At 41.5% G+C, this 25,042-nt stretch overlaps 1 protein-coding gene across 1 annotated transcript; it reads left to right on the top strand.

Moving 5' to 3' along the window:
- The first annotated feature begins 479 nt into the window (after positions 1–479).
- On the top strand, positions 480–24,813 carry trpm2 (transient receptor potential cation channel, subfamily M, member 2). The gene is made up of 34 exons (XM_042065324.1): positions 480–626; positions 3,242–3,336; positions 4,062–4,135; positions 6,326–6,494; positions 6,818–6,998; positions 8,131–8,297; positions 8,548–8,728; positions 9,336–9,397; positions 9,662–9,862; positions 11,832–11,934; positions 12,636–12,757; positions 13,254–13,613; positions 13,830–13,907; positions 14,414–14,549; positions 15,455–15,600; positions 15,797–15,909; positions 16,383–16,487; positions 16,653–16,878; positions 17,081–17,199; positions 17,284–17,416; positions 17,534–17,705; positions 17,870–18,050; positions 18,295–18,476; positions 18,775–18,907; positions 19,397–19,478; positions 21,596–21,683; positions 21,794–21,939; positions 22,654–22,706; positions 22,808–22,837; positions 22,917–23,003; positions 23,155–23,233; positions 23,410–23,520; positions 23,836–23,952; positions 24,142–24,813. Exons 1-34 carry the CDS (start codon positions 590–592, stop codon positions 24,265–24,267), a joined length of 4,395 nt encoding a protein of 1,464 aa, XP_041921258.1. The 5' UTR covers positions 480–589; the 3' UTR covers positions 24,268–24,813.
- The last annotated feature ends 229 nt before the right edge of the window (positions 24,814–25,042 follow it).

The following is a 25,042-nucleotide window of genomic DNA, read 5'->3' on the forward strand; positions in this document are numbered from 1 at the left end:
ATAAATATATTGATCACATATCAGACATATCAGATGTCTTACTCTTTAATTTTGTGTTACATATTATCTTTCATGGACGTCTGTCATTGACTTTCATGGCCAGTTTTGAACACAGGAAAGTAATGTAGTCAATGTAGACATTTTTCACTTACATGATTAGACAAATCAAATATCTCACTTAGTTTCTGATCCCAGACAGCCTCCTGTGATAAATCACTGATGAACACACACATGTGACGAGAGCACAGTAGAGCTCTGGGATGGAGAGCTCATGTGACAGTGGCGTGCGGACGTATGCCCATGGGGTGAAACTGGACCCCTCGTGCCTAATTACCTCTCACCTGCCCCAGGTGTGCCCTGGCAACGATTACCGTGACAACTGATCTAGGAGTAAGGAACACATGCGTCGGAAGGAAACTTGAAGACAAACATGTCAAACTCCAACACCTGAAGGAAGCATTCCATTTTCTTTCTTTTCCACTGTTGGCTTTTGTAAACTGCCCAAGGAAAGGTGGATCGTGATGAGGCCACCAACTTTAGCTACGTCTAAGTCGTCGCCTGGGATAAAGGACAATAAATGACATGAGACATGCCGGTGAAGATCAAAAAGATTGACTTCAAGACAAGTAAGTGAGACCTAAAGCGCTTTCCACCTCCTCCTCCCTTCACCTCGCCTACAGATAACAGTATGGGTGCTCTTGTACTCAGTCTGCATTTGACCTTTGAACCATTCGGGTTCCAGAATTTTTACAGAGCCTGTTTAGTGGGGGCCTCATAGCATTTTGCATGATAGTGCTAGGTGTATAATTAGCAGGAGAAGGAGGAGCCTCTGGTGTGTTATATGTTAGAGGAAGTCTGTGCCACTTAGTGGACGATGGCTGAAAGAGATCATCTACACAGACCTAATTATGGAGATAAATAGGACATATGGTAGGTATGGCTTTTTTTACTACTCTGCTTTAAAGCCTGGCACGTTGTGTAGTGATATATGTGTGGATTATGGTGCAATTAAACTGATCATAGAGAGATGTTTACCTCTACAGTCATTGTGCATTCATTAGGGGTTGAAGAAGCACTGTTTCCTTAGCCGAAACTATGGGTAATTGAGTAATATGTTTGTGATGTAAAATTACATTTGTAGTAATGGCCAGAGGTGGACGAAGTACACAGTTCCTTTCCAGGGGGACCGCGACCTCAGAGGGTTAAGTGAAAGTATACACCTTGTCAAATATTACTCCAATACAAGTTAAAGTTGTTGAGTCAGATTTTTACTTAAGTTGAAGTACAGAAGTACCGCTACTTGCTTTTAATACTTAAGTATTTAGAAGTACAAGTATTTGTCCTTTTCAATGTATTGGAATGTCATTTTTATTTGGTCTTTAATAGGGTATACTGTACATCCTTTGGTCAGTCATAGGACTTGAACAGATCTTTGGTTCCTTACATCCAACAAAAACCTTTTTACCTATGTTCATAACTTTGCAAATGTTCAGATGGATGCAGTAATATAATTTATCATTATTCATTCTCTGTTCACAAATCTAAAACATTTTAACTGCCGAATACAAAACCATATAACTGAATTATGAGTAGATCAATTCAGTCAAGTTCAAATTGGACTATTGAAAAGAATGAACTTCAAGATACTATGGCATTATTGCATTCAAAGAATCAAATGTGGCTAAAAGTAAAGAGTACTTCATGCTCATATTTCAAACGTGGAGTCAAAAGTACAGTATTTGCCTTTCAAATGTAGAGTAAAAGTCACAAGTTCAGAAATATTAATACTCAAGTAAAATACAGCAAAAATCATACTTACGTACAGTAATCAAGTAAATGTACTTAGCTACTGTCCACCCCTGGCATTGGCCTATGAAATAGCTATGTCATGCCATAATTATGTGTTTTCTTTGGTTTGAAATTAATGTGTATGTGTAAATTAAGTAATACATTCTGAGCAATGACAAAGAGAGACTAATGGAACATGTTTTCATCAGTGTGGCGCGGACTGCCCAAAATTACCATGGTTACCCACAGTTACGAGTCATAAAAAAAAACATTTTAAATGATATTCGGGTCATTTGAAGGCGAGTCAGTTCAGATTAATTAAATATGTTTTTTGAAAAATTCTTACAAAAAGACTAAAATCAATATTTAACTCATAATTGCTTATCAATGATATCATTGCCTAAATGACTTTAATGATGCAGCATAAACTTGCCACATAGGCTACCTGTGTAAAAGAACGATGAAGAGACGGTAACGTAGAGAACCTGGAGACACGAGTATTCAAAATAATAACAGACACTCCTCAGGGTAAAGTATGGGACGTATTTGGAGAGGTTCTTAAAGAAGATGGAAGACTGGTTATGTTTTGTGTACTTCTTGCAAAGCCATTTCAAAGTATGACAGCCACAAAACAGGCACGACCAACATGGCTTGACACACATGCTGCACTGTAAGCCCTCCCAGCCTAACTGAGTAACTTCAAGTGCAATTCCCAGACCTCAAGCAATATATTGCTTTATGCGCAGTGACCACTGGAACAGCCTTTTTTAGGATAGGCACAAGACCTAATGACAAGTAGCTCAGTAAAACAATGCTGATACTTTACCATGTTTCGTCAGCCTATATTTTATGATCCCACACAGGCCATGTGTAGCCTACACTAAGCTTTTAGTCTACTGCCAATGTTGTGAAAGTGAAAGGCTTTGTGTTCATGGAAATTTGATAAGGGATTTCATGGGTAAAGGGTGCCTGCGGGAATAAGTATTATACTTATCTATTATACTTATCTATGCATAGGCTATGGTACGCATAGATACGTATATTGAGGGGACAGCCAAAATGTTGAATGTTTACAACTCTCATGCCCCTCCCCCACTACCACCGAGCACCCTCTCATCGAGTTCGTGCTCGTCAGTGCGCACCAGACTGCGCCAGACTGTGATTGACAATCAGATCTCACACACCCCTGCTCTGATTGGACCAGAAGAACCGGGAGCTGTGGATTTTTGCAAAACAAATAACAGGCTCTAGGTGGAGGTAGAAGTCCGGGTTTTTTTCTAAAACCGGCTGATTTATGTTGTTCTGTCGGAGCAGTGTCGGTTTCAGTGAATATGATTAAAAAAATCTTGCCAACTGCAGCTTTAATATCTGATCTGCAGCATGATTAAGGATAGTTTTCAACCATTGGTCACTAAAGGTAATTGATCTCAAATCAATGTTAATCTTTTACCAGAAATGCTGTCTAGATCGGAGAAAGTCCACCCAGATGAGCCAGATATCTTCCAACTGGGCCAAATTGGACTAAGCAATCTCCTATCCAACCTCAGGGTAAGACAACGGGGTTAATTCAATCTTTCATCTTGCCTTCCATCTTACTAAACATGCAATATAACTGATCTTTGAGATCTTTGAAAATACCATTATATTTGTCCGTGTTCTCTTCATGACCCCTTTTCTTACTGGGAGTAAAGATCAGAAAATTTGACCTTGAGTCACCCAAAAGTTCACCTCAGGTATGCATAACAGTGTTCCCCCCAGTAGAGTAAAACATAATATAGAGAATATATACAATAGCCACATTTAGAAACATATGCAATATATAATTCATAAAATACAGTACACTGCTTAATGGGGATTACAGGACTGTTCCATGAGAGATTGCTAGCAGGTGTGTGTGTGTGTGTGTGTGTGAGAGAGAGAGAGAGAGAGAGAGAGAGAGTGTGAGTGAGTGTGTGCTCGCGCACTGCTGCTTGGATTTCAGCCGAGCTCAGCGGCAGCCCCTGTGCTACCGTCTCCTCTATGTGACATCACTGACGCTGCAGTACAGCACAGCAGAACACAGAACGGATGGCACTGATGCTTTGAGCAACCTCACGGCAACCTACTGCGGCGCCGCCCTGTCGTGCTCCCTCTCTCCATCTCTCTCTCGCTCTCTGTCTCTTTTTTCTCTCTTATTCAACATGGAGGGTGTAAGTGAACCCACTCTAGTCCAGAAGCTGGCTGCCAGCATAGCCAAGACCCCCAAGTACCTGACTTTCTCCCCTTCCCTGCAGCGCTGCTCACTCAAGTCCTGGATTAAGGAGAATATCAAGAAGAAGGAGTGCTGCTTCTACGTGCAGACTGAGAGGTGGGTCTGTGGGTCCGTCTGTCTGTCTGCTCTGGTGTTGTCTGGTGTGCAGGGTTTAACCTTGTATATGTTTTGGTGGAACAGGGTCTGATAAAGTTTTATGTGTGTGCATTTGTGGGATGGAAATTAACCACCCGCCCCCCGCCAAATGCGGGTAGTTTTGTGCGCTGGCGGGTGAATTTGGTCAACTTACCAGCCACTGTGGCGGGTATAGCTAGCGTACCACAAATAGTCAGATCCGGTCTAATTTTCATACTTATTGACGGTTAAAAATAAGAAAGTGTCTGTAGGGATCATGTAGCCTAACGTTACCAGCCGGGTAAATCGTGCTGATTTGAAGTTCTACAACTTGTAGTGAGCCGCCACCGCAGCATATCCTATAGGCACTGGTGCAACGCTTCACTTTCACTTCACTACCATTAAGAAACTGTCACTATGCTTTCATGTGCCACTGCTAGATTATTTCAGGATGACTGCATAGACATAAATCTAGTGAGATCTGTGGATCTGCGTTATATCTTCACAGGCTAATATTCTCACGTAGTTATATTTTGAATTGGCCCGTAGGCCTAGGTATTTTAATACGGCCCGCGACACGCTGCTATTTAGAGGCAGACAGACGGACATCTCCACACCCATTCGTCGTGATGGAATATCTCACAAACTTTTCATTCAAAGAAATTACAAACCGTATCAGAATAAACAGCAGAACTTACCGAACGCAAAGGTGTAAAGCATTCCCTTATACAAGTTATAGCCGTTCCCGAGTAATCCGGTTTTGAAATTGAAGGAAATGTCTACACGGTCTCCAGCGTTGGGCTTTTGTCATATATGATATGGCCAAATACAAAATAAATGTTAACAATATCGCCTAGATAACTGTACAACCAGAGTTTTTCCAATGTAGTTTCACAAAATGCTAAGCATGCATATTACGTTTCTTAAAGCTGAGCTGTGCTTAAATTGTTCAGTGCATGATTTCATTACGGGCCAAATAGAAAATAAATGCTAAATATTAAATATAGCCTTGATACCTGTAAATATTTAAATCAGATGATGTACACTATAGTTAGATCAAGTAGAGCAGTGTTTCTCAAAGTGTGGTCCGCAAGCTATCCCAAGTGGTCCGCGGGCAGACGTGGTAAAACATAATATAGATGAGTTGTTTGCAATATTGAACCAACTTGTATGTAAATCCAAACAGTTCTGCAACACTGCCTATGTAAGCTATGCCAATTTAAATCATATAAATCCTCTGACACAATAAGTAAGGTGCAAAGACAATTAGCAAGGTGGTTCAGTGAGTAGGCCTATTGTGTCTATTAGCTAGGTGGTCCGTGATGTTTTTTTTACTGGTTAAGTGGTCCTTGGTCTGAAAAAGTTTGAGAAACACTGAAGAGTTGGATTATAGGATGCTCCAGAACTCACACAAACGGAGTCTTAAAGGAGCCACACCACTTTTATGACAAGACACTATAGCATATGAATGTGGTTCTGTTGACCTTTAGTTTTGTTGCTACTGTGCTTGGAGGACAGGTTTAGGGCAAAACTCAGCACATTTTAGTCATATCACAATAATGCAGATTACTGTGATCATTTTGGGTAGCCTATAATCATGATATCACATTTTCATGCCGTTTCTCTAGTGGCTGGTAAAAAAGTTGAGTGGCTGGTAGATTTGGGAATCCACCAGCCACAGTGGCAGGTAGAAAAAATATTTAATTTCCATCCCTGGTGTGCATGTGTGTGGTTGTGGGTGTGTGTTTGTGTGTGTGTGTGTGTGTGTGTGTGTGTGTGTGTGTGTGTCTGATGGAAGAGTGTGGGATGACATGTCTATTTGCATGAATGTGTGAATCAGGTCATATGAGGGTGAGGATTGTATTGTCATTGTATTCTGTAGTGTCCTGATGGGGGTAATTTATGTAAGATTCCCAAAATAGACTTTGATGACTACAGTTACTACAGTTTAGAGGATGTCAGCACTGTTGCAGCCCTGCTGAGAGGCAAAGACTTTTAAACAAGAGACAGGGCAGTAATGTTACTATCGGTACTATGATCTGAACAACTATTAGGACATTGATTTACTCAAAAACCTGTCTAATTTTGACAGCAGCACACATTTTCATTTTGTCAGAAACCCCTACATAGTATCATTCTCTTCCCATACTGTGTCACTGTGGTCTTTGGCAGAGAGGGCTTTTGTAAATGTGGCTACCCCAAAGACTACCATGTGGAGGAGGCCATCGCGCCAGAGAGGTTTCTGGGACAGTCCTGGGAGGGAGAGAAGCACATGCGCGAGGTTCCCACCGACGCCTTTGGAGACATCGACTTCGGAGGCCTCGGCCAAAACATGGGAAAGGTGAACACGTCTGCCTGCCGCGTCTGCCTGCTGTATTCGCCTTTTTTGCATTCTTAAATACAAATAGCTTGATTGCGCTTTTCTCATTTGCCTTATATCATACTCATTCTAAATAATAGTTTGAATATATGTGCTAGTTTGTTTTATGTTTGCAAATCTGTGTGCAAAGTAGCATGCACAAACCCTGGTTGGTGGGTGCATGTATGAATGAACACAAACCTCTCCATTCATGTCACCTTGTGCACTTGTATTGTTGATTTGAGCAATTATTCATGTACTGTATGCATGTGTGTGTGTGTGTGTGTGTATGTGTGTGCATGCAGTATGTGCGTGTCTCCTCAGACACCCCCTCCGATGTTTTGTACCACCTGATTACGGAATACTGGAAGCTCCGCCCCCCGAACCTGCTCATCTCTGTCACAGGTGGGGCCAAGAACTTCTACATGAGGACACACCTGAAGCAGAAGTTCCGCAGGGGACTCATCAAAGTCGCCCAGAGCACAGGTCAGCACACTTCGTTATCAACAGCAGCTCAAATACAGCATTTAATAACACAGCAGGACAACATATCTATAGCTATATGCAGTGCCAGTTTCTAGGGGTCACACACAAGTTTGAATCTCTTAACCTTTAAACAGAATCACTGCATTAAGAGCCCTTGACAGCATCCCTGAAGACCATAGTTATACCTACTTACACATGAAATAGACTCGTTATTATGACCGTATATCATTACTGTACTGACATCATTAAAATGACTTATATTTGATAATAAATTATAATTTACACCTTTTAAGTTGCAGTTTTGTAATTGCATTTGCAGAAACAATTTGTAATTCAAGTAGAGCCAAAAACTGATAAATCGGCCGATAAACATTTTTAATAGACACAATGTAAACATTTACTCATTTAGCATATTGAAAAGTTCTGATCAAGGTAGGACATTGTGTTTAAATAGGCCTAACTATCTGATATCCTAATGAAAGGTTCTTATACAAAAAATCATTATGATGAATAATAGCTAAGCGTCAGGTCTTTGTTCTTATCTGTGATAAACACCAACGCTACGATAACTTTAAAATTATTTACTTTATGCTTTATGATTGCGTCTGCAGAACGGTTCCATTGTGTGTTGATTTTCATTTTGGCACCCATCATAACAGGTTACAGCAGCCACAGTATCGGCTGGAACCGTGCTGGAAACGTGGCCCAGTTAGAGAATACATTAGGTTTTTACTGAGTAAAGTTACTCAGTATAACCGCGTTTATATTTCACAAATACACAAACAATCAAGCATCCGTCACTCAACCATTGCTAACATTATTTTACAGTTGGGCTGGAAATTTAGATGAATCATTGTTTGGCTTTCTTTTAGGCCTACTTAATTTAAAAATAATTATCGGCCGATAAATTTGCAAATATCCAATATCGGCTGATATCGGCACACCGATTTAAATCTAAATCTAAGTAATGAAATTATACATTTAAAAGTACTTATGATTTCCATCCGAACTGCCATCAGAAGCACATATCCATGTTCCCACTCTCTGCTGTTGGACTATAAAGATATATATTTCCTGTATCCTGTATCTGGTATGGTTGTAATAATTATCAGTATTACTGGTGGTTGGGCAGGTGCCTGGATCATCACTGGGGGCACCCACACTGGGGTGATGAAGCATGTGGGGATGGCCGTGCGTGACTACACCCTCAGTAGCAGCTCTGCCCGGGGGGAGATCGTGGCCATCGGGGTGGCCCCCTGGGGAATCGTACACAAACGCCAGTCCCTCGTACACCCTGAGGTATGGACGAACAAGTGCTAATATGGCTTTTGCACCAGCACCAGTGTGTGTACTGTAGATGCATAGGCATACTATACATATAGAGTATGTACATACACAAAATGTAAACCTTATATATCACATTTGAACTATGCTGTTCCACTTCATGCCACACACATCCATCTGTCTCACAGTCTATCTCTCTGTCTGTCTGTCTATCTGTCTGTTTGTTTGTCTATTTGTTTGTTTGTTTATGCCCGTCTTTCTTTAGGGCTGTTTCCCTGCCAACTACACACTGGATGAGCAGAGCCAGGGCCGGCTCTCCTGCCTGGACAGCAACCACTCGCACTTCCTGCTGGTGGACGACGGCACGCACGGCCAGTACGGCGTGGAGATCGGCCTGCGCAGTTGCCTGGAGAAGCTCATCGGAGAGAAGCCCCTGGGAAACCGAGGTCAGCTGTTTCACACACACACTCACTGTATGGACAATTTAGACATATATGACTATATACTATTAAATACTGTATATAGTTATTTGCTTATGACTTACTTATTGCGAGGTATTAATAACTTAATGTTAAAGTTAATTTTAAAGTTACCTAACTTAATGCATTTGGTGAACACTATTCTCCAAAGTGATTGACAAAATACGTAAGGGATAATGGACGACACGGTGGTCTGTTCACAGAAGTTAATGCACGGTCGAGGTTGTAAAACGGCCCCGACACGAAGCGGAGTGGAATAAATAACATTATAACCTCTCCCCAACATACTAAACACTGATATCAGGCAAATGGTTGCAAATCTTTGCTTATAGTGTGTGTGTGTGTGTGTGTGTGTGTGTAAAAGTCTCATATTTTGGAGGAGTTGTTGTGTGTATCCATAACATTATGCTCTGCTGCTGCTTTGTTATTGTCAACAGAATCACATGACTGAACCTTGTGTGAGCAATTATTGTCCTCGTCAAATTGTTGTCCTTATGTAATATTTATTCTGAATTGTGGACACAAATAAAGAAGTAACCTGTGTGTGTTTGACTGCATCTCGTACCTCTTCCAGAGAGTCATGTGAAGATCCCTGTAGTGTGTGTGGTGTTGGACGGAGGGCAGGGCACTTTGAATGTAAGAGCTTCTGTTTGCCAATGGAGTTAATTTACCTCGTAGGGGAATCTAGCATATTGCTGCGAGTCCATTGTGTGTCCTAACAGCATCTACAATACCATGAGTTCCTATTTATAAGCAATTTATTTTTAGCAATTTATTTATAAGTAAATACATTTTAATGTGTAATGTAAGTAGTTTTAAGTAAGTTATGTTAATAATTATCATTTTTATTGACCGTCAGAGTTGACTGTTTAGAGTGTGTCCATCTCTGTGTCCCAACAGACCATCTACAGTGCCATGCTGAACGGCACCCCGTGTGTGGTTCTGGAGGGATCTGGCCGGATGGCAGACGTGATCGCTAACGTGGCCGGGAAGCCCGTATCACAGGTCACCCTGGCTCTGATCCAGAGGCACATGAAGAGGTTCTTTGGACAGGAGTACGAAAGCTTTTCTGAGATCAAGGTCATCGAGTGGGCCAAAAAGGTAATATAGAAGAGTCTAGAGTTATAGGGGTGGTTATCTCTGTGTTGTTGGTGGTCATTTAGTTATTGCTGCATGATGATACAAGTTTGTGCATGTTTGTTATTGGTGGATATAGCCTGGGAGAATGCAGATGAACCTGTTGAAATTTGAATTTGCTCTGCAGGTCAGCCTGGCAAGGAGGCCATTGACACCCACTTTAAATGTTCCAAAAACCCAGGCACCAATCACAATGGCTTATCCAGCATGGGGCGGGTTTTATATGATAGATAGAGCAGTGCATCCAACACAAGCAATGGCTATGCTGATGGCGACAGGGTTAATGGATGTGTATTTTGTTTGCAACTGCATTTAAAACCTTCGTTAACAAGAAAGATTTGATTGCTGCACTTCTGAAACAATTTGGTAGTAAGTTTAATGCACCAATTTAAAGCGATGGTTCGGAGTAATTTCACCCTAGGGTCCTTTGCACCATGACCCCGAGCCAAACACCCTCCCAGTACCTTTTTTCCCTTGATCGAACCCTGGTCGAGTAGCGCTGTCAGAAACTAATGACGTTCTGCAGTCGTGATGGAACCAACTTTTATCTCGTAAATTACCCCACTAATAATGCCCTGAATGGTACAAAACTTCTGCAGTAGTGCAACTATGACCTTTAGTCAAATAACGAGGCATTAGAAAGTTTGTAAGTGCACCAGGAGTTTATTTAAATAAGACTTGCCTGATTATCTGCTACTATACCGCTGCGTCGACGTTTCTTCCGTGATTTGGGAAAAGCCTGTAAAAGTCCTTGCAGGAAGGAATGGGCCTGATCAGAGAAGAGGATGAAACAGCATATAGAGATGAGGTTCAGCACCTAGCTTTGTGGTGCAAAGACAAAAACCTGGCACTCAATACCCAGAAGACCAAGGTGATCATTGTGGAATTTTTAGGAGAGCCAAGAGCAGGGCACACATCCCCCTCCACATCAGCGGTGCTGAGGTGGAACGTGTGTCTAGCTTTAAGTTCCTTGGGGTCCACATCACTGAAAATCTTTCTTGGTCTCTCAACTCCTCCAGTCTGGTGAAGAAGGCACATCAGCGCCTTCTCTTTCTACGAACCCTGAAGAAAGCACACCTATGTCCTAGGATCCTAACAGACTTCTACCATTGTACCATTGAGAGCATACTCACTAACTGCATCTCTGTATGGTACGGCAACTGCAACGCTGCTGATTGCACTACAAAGAGTAGTGAAATCTGCTCAAAGGACTATTGGCTCCCAACTCCCCTCCATCCACGACACATATCATAAACGCTGTAAAAACAAAGCCAAATCCATTGTCAAGGATGCCACCCACCCAAACCATGGTCTTTTCAGTCTAGTCGATAGAGGAGCCTGCGCTCCCGCACCAGCAGGCTCAGGTACAGCTTCTTTCCAGAGGCTGTAGCACTGTTGAACAACACTTTACCTTCTGTCTAGCATTTACATTATATTTATTATATATATATACATACACATATTTATTCCATAGCCTGTCCATAAACTGAGCAATATACTGTACATATATTACATGTATGTATATATATATATATATATATATATATATATATATATATATATATATATATATATATATATATATATATATATATATATATATTTGTATGTATATATATATATATATATATATATATATATATAGAATGTCTATTTATACTCAACATATATACTCTATTTATAGAGTCATCTGTCATCTGGAAACCTGTATTTATCCAACTATACACTGTACATTATTAATCTCTATTGTCTACACAGCCATACTCTACCTGCACTTGGTGCTTCTTTGCACTTCTGGTTGGATGTCAACTGCATTTCATTGGCTCTGTACCTGTACTCTGCTAAATGACAATAAAGTTGAATCTAATCTAATCTAATCTAATACAGTATGCATATGTAAGTACACACACCTAACTCTGAAACTGTTTCACAGATCCAGGACATCATCAGGATGCCACATCTCCTGACTGTGTTCCGTATGGACGAGGACAAGAACAGCGATGTAGATGTGGCCATCCTCCAGGCCTTCCTGAAAGGTGCCCATCCCCATCTCACTCTGTGCCAGCCTAAGACCTCACGCCTGACTCAGATGTGTATTTTTATCCCACAAGTCAACAACTCAGTGCATTTCAATTTGGAATCCTATACTTTAATATAAACTGAAATACTATTAAGTCACTTTAGCAGTAATAGATGATGCACTTAGAGACTAAGTATTAGAAAGTATTAGAAAGAGTTTTAGTGTAAAGCTACTGTGACTTGCCTAATGTATCATCCATTGTGGCTTCTATCCTCAAACTGAATTACATGATGGTTAGTGATCCAGACTTAGTTGAGGCGGAACTGAAAAGCATCACAACAGATACCCATTACTGTGAACATCCCTCAGTCGAGCCAACCCACTCTCCGTCATCACTTTCTACATGATTAGATTTGTTATTGATCTTTCAACTTCGCAAACGTCTTGCAGAGTCATCATCATTTTTGACTGCATTTTTGTGTTTCTCACGCACAAACATTCATGACTGGAGAGGTCATTGTTTAAATCGTTCAAACAAACATTGATATTGCCGACATAGATTAGTAGCCAGTTAATTGTTGTTTCATTAGGTTGTTTGTTTAAATTGCTCAAATGAGTTAAATAGAGAGGTGATTAATTGCAGGCCCACTGTAACGCTAATGTAGAGGTGTTTGTCCTTTTATGTACAATGTGTATATAACGTGAGTGCCCCATTAGCGTCCAGGAGTGAGGAGAACGCAGGGCAGAGGGGCTGGGAGAGGCAGCTGGAGCTGGCCGTGGCCTGGAACCGTGTGGACATTGCTGAGAGCGAAATCTTCACAGAGGAGAGCCAGTGGCAGGTTGGCATTCACCACAGTTGGATGCATGCTAATAAGGCCATTTTTGCAATGCTTGAAGCAGTTGTAGAGGAGTGCCTGTTAAACACTATTTACATTTCACCTTTACTATTTTTAAGATGCCTTTCAGTCTTTTAGCCTTAAACATTTGCATTATGTTTGTCATGTTCAACCCATGTTTATATTTAAATCAATTACTGTAATAAAAAAAAGCTCTATCCGAGGTCACAGCAGTGGAAAGGTGCAATTTATTCTACATGTCCGCTCCCTCTCACATAATATTCTTCAACATCCTGAAACAGCATAACATTATTTTGATCAGAATACACTTTCTTTTTTTTTTTTAAAGGAGCCTCGAGGGCTCCATGCATTTTTTGTTCCTCTCCCCTCCAAATACTTTAGTGATCTCATGACAATATGAACTTGTGAAGCAGCTGTCCTGACAATATAGAGTCAGCATGGCCCCATGGATTGTTTGTTCCTCTCTTTCTCTCTGCAGTCGGGCGACCTGCACAAGGCCATGTTCTCGGCCCTGGTGGGCCACAAGTCGGAGTTTGTGCGGCTGCTGCTGGAGAACGGCGTCAGCATCCCCCAGTTCCTGTCTGAAGAGGAGACACTGTGCGAGCTCTACACCACCATGCCCAGCTGCCTCTTCCTGCGCAAGCTGGTCAAGCGGCTGCAGGGTGACAAGGGCCGGCGCTCGCTGGCCAGCCCGTGCCAGCGGAGACAGGTGTCGTTAGCCACTGTGGCCGAAGTGGTGCGCCAGCTATTGGGCAGCTTTACCCAGCCCATTTACTCGTTGCCGCCCTCGCATGAGCTCATCAAGATGGCCGACGAGAACCTTGACAACACTGTGATTGTAAGTCTGAAGTGTATGCATAAATTATGACATAAATTAAAAAATAAGTGTCATTGATCTAGATAATGGATGAAGAGTGTATGAATAGAAGTTTGTTATGGAGCCCCTAAAGGGACATTTGCATAAAAAAAAGTTTCTGGTGAGCAAATATCTGGTAAAAGAAACTGATGTGCACCAGAAACTGTCAAAAAAACTGTTAACTGTCTCATCCCTCAGAGAGACCCTGGGAGAGACTTCTTCCTGTGGGCCGTTCTGCAGAATAACAGAGAGCTGGCCCAGATTGCCTGGGAACAGGTACAGGACAACAGAAAACACCACTGTGTTCTATAAGAGAATGGGTTGAATGCAACACCTACAACTGCAGTACTCCCCCTGTCTTCCACTATCATAACAATTTAAACCATTGAAACAATTCACATGAACACTGGGAAATTGACTTGTGATAAAGTGAGTCACATATATGCGTTTGGTGGACTGAAATGGACATACTGAAAGGGGAATTTGTTTCAGATTCATCCAGCATACATAGATATCAGCATTTTTTTTAATTGGCTCATATATTTTCATAACCCTCATAGGCAGGTATTTTAATAATTAAACTGGAAATGCACATGGCAGACATGCTTCATAGCATCAACACAGGAAATGCAGTTTATGCAGCATACTGACTCAACTATAAACTATCCGTGCTATCTTTATCACCTGCATGTTTCATTTCCATAAATCACTTGAGCAAGTGTTTCAAAACCAATGTTCATGTTTGTCACGTTATTAATGGAAATGTTGTGCTGTTTTGACAGTGTAGAGACAGCACGGCTGCTGCTTTGGCAGCCAGCAAAATTCTGAAAAAGCTGGCACAGGAGTCTGAGAATGATGACGAAGAAGATGCCAACGACATGAGAGAACTTGCCAACCACTATGAGAAACAGGCCATTGGTAAAGCCCTAAGCAATGTTTTCAGTCTTCTGACTTTCATGCTGGTGAACCCATGCTTCATGCCCACTTTACCCACTTTAGCACTGTGCTAGTCCTACACGCGCATTGCTCTTTCGGGAGCTCTTGATGCAGAAGTCGCTCTGAGCTGCATGTTTCTTTTTAGATATGAAATGTATGACTAATGTAAACAATATGGTTCAATGTGGTTCAAGGGGCCTCTTCAATGCAGTTCATTGATATTTCTCAAAGCTGCAGTTGTCAAGTCTGACAGATTGAGGGGACTTAGCCAAATGTTTTGAATGTTTACAACTCTCATGCCCCTCCCCCAGTACTACCGAACACCCTCTCATCGAGTTTGTGCTCGTCAGTGCGCACCAGGCTGCACCAGACTGTGATTGACAGTCAGATCTCACACAGCCCTGCTCTGATTGGACCAGAAGAACCGGGAGCTGTGGATTTTTGCAAAACAAATAATAGGCTCTAGGTGGAGGTAGAAGTGCGGGTTTTTTTCTAAAACCGGCTGATTTATGTTGTTCTGTCGGAGCATAGTGTTGGTTTCAGTAAATATGATTAAAAATAAATCTTGCCAACTGTCACTTTAAAGGAGCCAAATTCTGAAACAAAAAAAGATGTCTCGCTAATTTGAATGAGCAACATGACTCAGCTCATTTTAAACATTATTTCTTCTTTCTACAGAGGATGCTTTTCTAATCAGTGAATGTAGATAATGTCTGCTAAATATAGAATAGCAGTAATTCTCCTATTTCTGTTAGATAGATGGTTATTCCATTCTCTTCTCTCATTCTCTCTATTTCTTGTCATCTTGTCTCTCTCTGTCACAAACACACACACACACACACACACACACACACACACACACACACACATACACACTGATATCCCAGGTGTGTTTAGTGAGTGCCATAGCTGGGATGACCAGCGAGCCCAGAGACTTCTGATCCGAATCTCACCATCTTGGGGCAAAACCACATGTCTGCGCTTGGCACTGGAGGCGAACGACAAGAGCTTTGTGGCACACTCAGGGGTTCAGGTCTGTCTGTCTGTCTCTCTCCCTCTGTCTCTCTGTTAGGGGTGAATGAAATATTTAAACCATGGCTCTTAACAGAGTTTTACTGTTTTTTTCATTGAAGGATATCATGAGACCTTTACTTTAAGAAAGTATGGCTTGTAATTCCTTGGTTTTCTGTGGCCTGCTGATCTGACATAAGGTTGTATTTCTGCCTCAGGCTCTCCTCACCCAGATCTGGTATGGAGAGCTGGCTGTAGACACCCCTCCGTGGAAGATACTCCTCTGCATGCTGTTCTCCCCACTCGTCTACACAGGCTTCATAACCTATAGGTACACTTAAAGGAAAGCTTTTCTATACATCTGGATAAAACCGCATCACACATCTTGCCAAGCTACAGTGGTTAATTAAAGACAGTCTGTATTCACATATGTGTACTTTTCTCCTTATTGTGATCAACCTTTTTCTTATTACAACCTAGTATGGCAAACCCACACTCTTAAAACAAATGTGCTGAAAATAACACAACTTGTGTTGTTTTTAACACATATCTATGTCCAGAGAGGGACAACACAATTTGCGTGGTTTCTAACACATAGCTTTTGTTATACTGTGTACACTCTTACAACTAATGTGTTAAAAATAACACAACTTGTGTTGTGATGTGTTGTTTGTTAAACACATAATAACTATGTCCAGATGAGATTGCAGCAACTATTTATATTATGACTGGATAAATTAGATCAAAACTGAAAATACAACCTGAAACCCTGGTTATGAACTGATGAGGCCTCTCTGTTTCCAGACGTGACGAGGACATTGAGAGGGAGGCCCTGAGGAAAGAGGAGATGGTGGCCATGGAGTCTGTGACGGGAAGCTCGGGCGATGCCAGGATGAAGACTATATTCAGGTGAGAACAAGATGAGCCACAGAGCCACATATTCAGTGTCCAATCAAATGCACTCACGTGGGAACTAATCTACGCTCTCATGTGGTGGGGCTGATGCTTTGTGCTGTTTGCTACTGGAGACCGTTTGTCTGTAACAACTTTACTGAGAGAGATCTGCTCCTCCAGCGATCCTCAGGACAGTGACGAGCTGAAGCCGCTGAGCTGCCGAGCCAGACTGGGGAGCTTCTACGCAGCCCCACAGGTGAAGTTCTTCTGGAACATCGCCTCCTACTTTGGGTTCCTGTTTCTCTTCTCCATCGTGCTGATGATCGACTTCCAGTCCACGCCGTCATGGAGGGAGTATCTGCTCTACATCTGGTTGACCTCTTTAGTGTTTGAAGAGGTCAGACAGGTAAGACGTAACCAAGTTGTTTCTTTCTCTCTGGTTGTTTCTTGCTCCTCTTTATGAGTAAATACAATGACAGCATGCACTCAAACATATAAACAGCCAATATTGTGAATGATTAATTTCCCTGTGTACTGTGTACCTGTGTATAAGTCCCGTTATTGATTCATTTTCTCTACTCTTCTCAATCTTCCTATATGCGCTTTAGCTTTTTGATGATCCGGATGGATTTGGGTTCCGAAGGAAAGCCAGGATGTATATTAATGACTTGTGGAACATTTTAGACGTGGCTTCCATCCTGCTCTTCATCATTGGTCTTGCCTGCAGGTTCGATTATTCAGTAATAATACCTTTAAAAGTCACTAGGTATCATCTCTGTCACTACCCATAATTCTTTGCTCTCCCCTGCAGGTGGACCAGCAGTACGTTTTATGCGGGAAAGGTCATCCTCTGTATCGACTTCATCATCTTCTGTCTGCGACTGATGGCCATCTTCACCATCAGCCGAACCCTGGGCCCAAAAATCATCATTGTCAAAAGGATGGTGGGTTGCATACCTAGCTTAAAATATACAATCGACAAGGCATCCCATCTCAATCTGTTTCTGTCTCTATGAGCGACAGCAGATGGCTTATGTGCACTGGTTTGTCCCTCTCTCCAGATGATGGACCTGTTCTTCTTCATGTTCCTGCTCAGTATCTGGGTGGTGGCCTACGGGGTGGCTAAACAGGGCATTCTGATCCACAACGAGGAGAGACTGGACTGGATCATCAGAGGAGCTGTGTATGAGCCCTACCTCATCATATTCGGCAATGTCCCAACCAACATCGACAGTGAGTCATATTCAGATGTTATTTAAACACACAGTAAAGGAGAGGGTTGCAAACAGCGTATGCAAAGAAATAGATAAAGTATATACATAGCTAGGCTGTATATTTCTATACGGATATTCATCCAGTGAAATTACTACATGTACAATTGTGCCCAAACCATCTAGATGCTGAGTTTGACATATCCACCTGCACTGTGAATGGCACTGACCCTATGCGACCAAAATGCCCTATGCTCAATGCCAACCAAATGCCAGCCTTTCCTGAGTGGCTGACTATCATCATGCTGTGTGTTTACCTTCTATTTGCCAACATCCTGCTCCTCAACCTCCTCATTGCCATCTTCAAGTGAGTTCACTCTTCTCATAAGAAGCATCTGCTTCCCACTTCTTGACCTGAACCACACTGCATGCACTACACACTTTCTCTGTTGGTAGGCTCTGCACAGCCTGTGATATCATTTCCTTGGGAGATTTAATTAAACCATTGTATTGATGTAATGATATATACTGTATATTTCTGTAAGTATATTTCGTACATCGCTGCCTCACACAAAATCACAGTTTTTTTTTTACTGTTTCTGCTTCAACAGCTACACATTTCAGGAGGTGCAGGACAACACTGACACAATCTGGAAGTTCCAGAGATACGAGCTGATTAAGGAATACCACAGTCGCCCGGCTGCGCCCCCTCCCTTCATCCTCCTCAGCCACATCTACCTTCTGCTCAGGCGCTTCATTATGCGCCAACGCCCCCAGAAGCACAAGCAGTTCAGTGAGTGCAATGGTCACCTGATAACTTTATCAACCAATCAGATGCTTTTATGCACAGCTAGTAGAGTGATGTACTTCAGCTAAAAAAACAATGTTATTTTGGCAGCAAACCAGGCTAATTTATCTTATTACTCTTAACTCTTTAAAGCCCTCTTTTTTATGACCCAAACCATTTTGGAAGTAATTTTCTACTTTAGCATCCATGCATACCTAAAATCAAGGACTATACCAAAGCCATTACCAACTGAGCATGAACACGTTCAATACAGAAAGGCTGACTTGGGTCTGCTTCTGTACAGGGCAGCGGTTGTCTAAAACTGAGGAGGAGGAGTTGATGTCATGGGAGACTTTCATGAGAGAGAATTACGTGTCCACCCAGCGTCAGGAGAAGAGTGAGAGCATGGAGCGTCGCATCCAGGACACGGCTGACCGGTAAGGCTCTCACAGAACCAAGATGAGAAATGTTTTCTGGACACCGGTAATCCACATGGACAACAGAGAGATAGTGCTATTTTTTTTATTAGTCGTATTTAATAAATTATTCATGCCACTTGGTCAAAACATCAAACACCAGACAGGTGTGTGTTTTATGCATGTGTGTGTGTATGTGTACATATGTGTGTGATCACCCTGTCAGGGAAGGGAGAATGGGAAAGTGTGTATGGGTGTGTTTGTAAGCCTGTGTATGTGTCTGTCTGTCTAACAACATGTGACAAATCTGATAGACATTACAGAAGGACTTTCTTGGTATAAAAAACTGCTATTGCAGATCCTACAGAGCATCCCTCGTTTAATCTCCTATTGCACCTTAACGACAGAAGTTTAATGTGTACTCACTTTGTGCAAGGACACAAGGATAAATGACTCAGTCTTTTAGTAAACGCCCAGCAGCCCTCTGAATTGTTGTGGTTTGCTCCACAGGGTTGGCTCAATGTCAGAGGTGCTGGAGAGAGAGCATGACCGGGGCACCACGGCAAAGCGGCTGGTTCAGCTGGAGGAACAGGTTCAGAGCTGTCGTTTCTGTTCTATTTCCTTAGAATAAATAAATAACCGAACAAAAGGGTGAATAATCAAGGGCGTAGGTTTGGTCTCAGCTTTGGTGGGGACATAAATATTTTATTTATGTTACTGAGTACGGAAATGCACCATAGTTTAGGATTGAATATGTCTATGCAATTATGCGACTCTAAATTATATTTGTATTTGCTTAACTGTAATTGGAATTCTTTTGCTGTAAGATACCATTGCCTTCATGGCGATTTCCTTTGTTATTTTAGACTGTTGGCAATACAGAATATCACAATACAGAAGTGAATCTACTCCATGCTGCTGACTCCAACTGAATTGACAATTTGACATAGGCTAATAATTAGAACCTCACCTGAAGCCCTTATGCTGTTTCCTCAACCTGCCATCCATCTGTAGTGGTTTGATGCTGTCTTTCCTGCATACAAAGTGGTTCATTCATTTTGTAGCCTATCCTTTGGCTAGCGAGTTTAACCCTCCTACCATATTGTATATGATAGTGTTATTTGGATATTATTCATCAAATAATGATTCATTATATTTGAATAACCAACAGTGTTAACTTATTCACATTGCCAACACGTTTTTACAGCATGTGTCATAACAATGCAATGACAGTCCTTCAAACGAATTTGGGTCTCCCTTTTATTTCTCTGCATTGTGTAGGCTACACTCAGAAATACATAACATAAACAGAATAGAAACGAAAAATGTCCAGATCCAATATTTATTGTGACTTCCAAGATTCTAACTTAAGGTAGGCTAATTAACATTCAGTGACTTGGTAATTGTGATAGCGCGACTTCTTGGTTGAAAGATTACAGAAGCTAGGTTTATCTTTAACAATATCTTGGGTAACATATGCTATCACCAGTTAATACTATTTTTCCACATAATAGAATCTGCATAATTTGAAAGCCTGGTCACTACCACTGCTAGCTTGTGTGGCTAGTTATTTTGCTTACTTACACTCTGCTTTATGAAAAAGCTTCGTATGTCCCCTTTCTTCTTCTTGGGTGGCATAGCTGATCTACACACCACAAAAAGGGGTTTGTATGTATGCTGAAGGGAAAAGGGAATATCAAAATGTTTCACTCTGGCCTTTTATGGGGTAGGCCAGAGCCCGTCATTTTCTGGGTAGGCCTATGTATTGACAGACAGCCCTGGTAACTTACCGTTGTCGTTGACACCATAGACATAATATACATAGACGCCGCATTGGCTGCTGGAAACAAGAAATGCGGCCGCTAAACCACATAGGCCTACTTGGAATACCCCGCAGATGTCTGAATGTCACTGATCTCACTTAAATGTTTATGGAACCTGTCTGTGGACTGTGAATAATGCTGTTGATGGAACTTTTCTGTCAACTGTGAACTATATTTAACTCATTAAACTTGTATCAAACTAGTTTTGTCTATGCTGTCAAACATGGATTATGTTCCCAGTTTTGATATCGGACGTCAGGTCACTTTATATCATATATCAGAATATTCTATTACTGTTAAACCCACTATGAATATTAAAATACGCTAAATCATGTGTCCTGTATCATAGCTACATGTATGACCTTTGCAGCAAAAAAAACCACGTGAGAACCTGTTCGGTATTCAGTGAGATATGATTAATTAAGTGCGCTGACAGCTCATCTCACCGGCCAAACAGATTACACTGAGTGGAGTGGATGACCGGTCCAAGATGGCGGCTCCACATCTCGTCAGCGCTAGTAAGGAGTAGCGGTCGATGCGGCGTCTATGTATATTATGTCTATGGTTGACACACCCGCTCGCTTGACTATCAGTGCAAGAATAAAGCAATGTGTGTGCAGCATGCGTGTCAGATAACCCTTCCCCCTCCCCCTCGGTTTTTCAGCCAATCAAACGACGACGTTTCTTGTACTGTCGTGCTGGCTGTCGGAATGATCAGCAGCACAAATGAGTTCGCTAAAATATTGGTGGGGAAAATTTTGTCATCTTAAAATATTGGTTAGGACTAGTCATGAGCGTCCCACCCTAAATCTACGCCCATGTGAATAATGCATGTTCCCACAGGCATGAATTGTGTTCCAACTTTCCAATGTTCCTTGTATTGCAGGTCTCCCAGTCTGCTAAAGCACTACAATGGATCATGGACACCCTAAAAGCCCAAGGTTACCAATCTAAAGAAGAGCCGCCTTCCATGTGTAAGTGAAGTGGCTTTAGACTGCCTTCTTCCCAAATCAACTACATGATTAACTGGGGTCAGTAAGTAAAGTTCCTCTCCTCATCAGCATCCTCTCTGTCACATCCACAGCTAGGAGCACAGAGAGTGAAGGGGATGAGCATGAGATTGACGGAGAGACAGAGAAGAGACAGTACCACTTCCACGCCCGCAGTTTCCTCTACACTGGTACCAACAAGAAGCGCTTCCCTGTACCTGAGGAAAAAGTGCCTTGGGAGGTGCCTGATTAACATTCCATAACACTATAAAGGTTATGACACCTGAGCTAGGCATTTATATTTAAGCAATAAGCCCCGAGAGGCCGTAGGTTACACTGATTCTACAACAGCTAAGGGGCGTTGTTAGGCACAACTCGCTAGTGGAGTGCCTATATAAAACCCCCCTTAGCTGTTGTAGAATCAGTGTAATCTACGGACTCGAGTGGCTTATTGCTTTTCTAAAACTTGCTATAAATACCTGGCAAAGTTTCATAAAGTAAAGGCAAAGCAACGAGAAATATAACGATTTATTAATAGATAATCATTCTTCCGCCAAGAAATATATTTCCTCTATCTGAATGATTGCCAAGCAACGTTAAGACACAGCTACTTTAACTTTTGTATCAAGTTAAGGTAGCGCAGTAATGTAGAATGGATGCGGGCAAGGTGTATGTTTGTGCTGGATTTTACAACGGCATCGAATGTGATTCAGCCAATCACAATCAAGGACCGGAACTATCAGGTTTAGAATAAATGATAACAGTTATATGACTGGAATAGGACTATAATTTACATTGTAACCTTTTGAAAAACTCATCTGGTTAGATATTAACATTTAAATTGAGGTTCTGTGGAACATGACAACATCTGACCTTTTCCTGAATGTGAAAATGCCATTTTATGAATGGCATCTTCATGCTGATGCTTGTGATTATCCTGTATCTCTCTTTCCAGGTTGACTTCACCCCATACATAGCTGAAGTCTACAGTGCAGAGCCAATCAATGAGTAGGTTCAAAATGAGTCTTAATTCACCCATATTTCAAAGCTAACAAATAACAAATATTTGCTTGACATCCCTTTTTTGGTATGCCTTTTCTCTTTCACAGAGCAGAACAGTTGACCTTAGACAATTACAAGTGAGTAGATGTCACTTTTTTCTGTTCCTTTCATGTCCCGTTCCCCAGCGTGTTCACACATCACCAATTTATTTGACAGGAACCCAGGTGGGCGCACAGGGATAAGAGGGAGAGGAGTCCTGCAGAGTCTGGGCCCAAATCCCATCCTTGACCCGGTTCTAACTCAGTGAGTTCAACAAATGAATAACACGCTAATCCCATAACTGAGATCATAACTGAGATACTAGATTATTTTTTATTAGATTGAGGTGTTCGGGTTATATAGGACTTGAGGAAGTACTTTGAGTAATTTATTTACACACTGTGTATTTCTGTAGCTGGCAAGACAAAGACCATTCAGTTCTTCAGTTCCTAGCTGTCTGGAATGAGGTTGAAGGATGCTGGTCTATGCCAGGGGTAAGATCATTTTGAACTCTTTACTAGACAATTCAAACTCATTAATTATCACTGTGCTACACCCTGGGGAATAAAGTATTCTGTGTTGAATAGTTTAAGTAAATATACTGTATCTTTCTGTTTGGAAAGTTCTACTGGGGGAGTCAATGCTTCATACTGTGTATATCTTCTTACAGGGTGCTTTAAAACCAGGGGAGCCCCTCCCAAGCAGGCTGAAAAACCTCCTCGGGGATAAGCTCTATCAGAGAATCAAAGCCAAGCTAGGAGATGGCAGCCGGCATAACACAGTAAAGTAACCAATTACTATATTAGCAAAGTTATTGTATGATAACGGCCATGTGAATGTTTTTGCCAATTATTGTGTGGGCAAAAATGGATTTCAAATGTGTGACTGTGTGATTGTTCTTGCTGTGTTTTTGCCCCCTCCACTAACTAAAAACAGATAAAAATTATAATTAGTTTAGCAAGCGATAAAGGCTGGCCTGGTCAGGCCAAAGGTGCAATGTGAGACATGTGTCAAGAAGTAATGGACTGGGTTAGGGTCTGGGAGCTTAATTTGTCCATATGACCAAATTGGACCTTTTCCTTCTTGTGTTGTCCAGGTATATGAAGGATATGCTGATGACCCTAGGAACACAGACAATGCTTGGATTGAAACCACTGTTCTCAACATTCACTTGGACAGTACTGGGTCCCTCATGAATGAACTGAACCGCATGGTACATTATTTTTTTTTTTTTTAACCAGTTATACACTTACTGCAGATGACTTGTAATGATCTGGAATGGTAGACAAACATTGCCATTTTTCTCTTTCTCACTCAGTTTCACACACACAAAAACACACAATGTCTGAAACATTTTGTGACAGACATAACTGACTCCTTTTCCTGTCCTTCAATCCACCAGGTAGCCACCAGTCAAATGTTATCCGAACGGATTCAGTGGAGGGAAGTCAGTAGCAAGACACCAGTATACACTTACCAAAGAGAAGCTCTCCGATTAGTTGCCAAGCTCCACCAGACTCAGTTCTGATTTGCACAAGCCCAAAATATGGAACATTTTAAGACAATCACAAGCACTATTGACTTTGCTTATGGAGAGCACTGCTGAAACATTTGTACTGCAGTAACAAAGCCAATGCTGTGTCCTCCACACAAAAAGAACATTATATTTTGTACATTTACACAGTATCATGTAGAAATGCTGAATGTATATTGTGGATCATGTGAATATGCATACATGTTTTTAGAAACTCTGATGTACAGAGAGCAGGATAAAGCAAATATTAAATGAGACACATAATATATGCTTCAGGCCACTTTGCTTACACAGATGAAGGCTGTTCGTACAAAACATCCAGGCTTAAAGATACCTTACTTTTTTAGGCCATCCCTTGGCGTAACAATCAGCATAAACCTGCCTACACAGTGTGCACAACCTACTTTTTGGACACACATATCGACCTTAGATAGCACAAAGGCAATAGTCTTTCTCTGTTGGTCGATGTCATAGGCCTAAATTCCAGCATACTCCTGTAGCCTATATCCAATTAAAGGTACATATAAAAAAGGGTCTAAACTGTTTGTCTACATTTTCTCTTTTAAATAGTGGCCTAAATCCGTGTGACAAGATTACAGATTTAGAATGGATGAGTCTAGCCTATGATATCTAGGATTGGCCTCTATATAACATAGCCTAATCATTCACAAGGTGTAGGCCAGTAGCATCTTGTAGACTCACACTTGGGGAAAATTGGTAATTATTAGCTATAGCCTACCTGGGTCATTCTACAGAAAAGGTGGAATTT

Source organism: Alosa sapidissima, chromosome 2, assembly GCF_018492685.1.
Source record: "Alosa sapidissima isolate fAloSap1 chromosome 2, fAloSap1.pri, whole genome shotgun sequence".
Classification (NCBI taxonomy): domain Eukaryota; kingdom Metazoa; phylum Chordata; class Actinopteri; order Clupeiformes; family Clupeidae; genus Alosa; species Alosa sapidissima.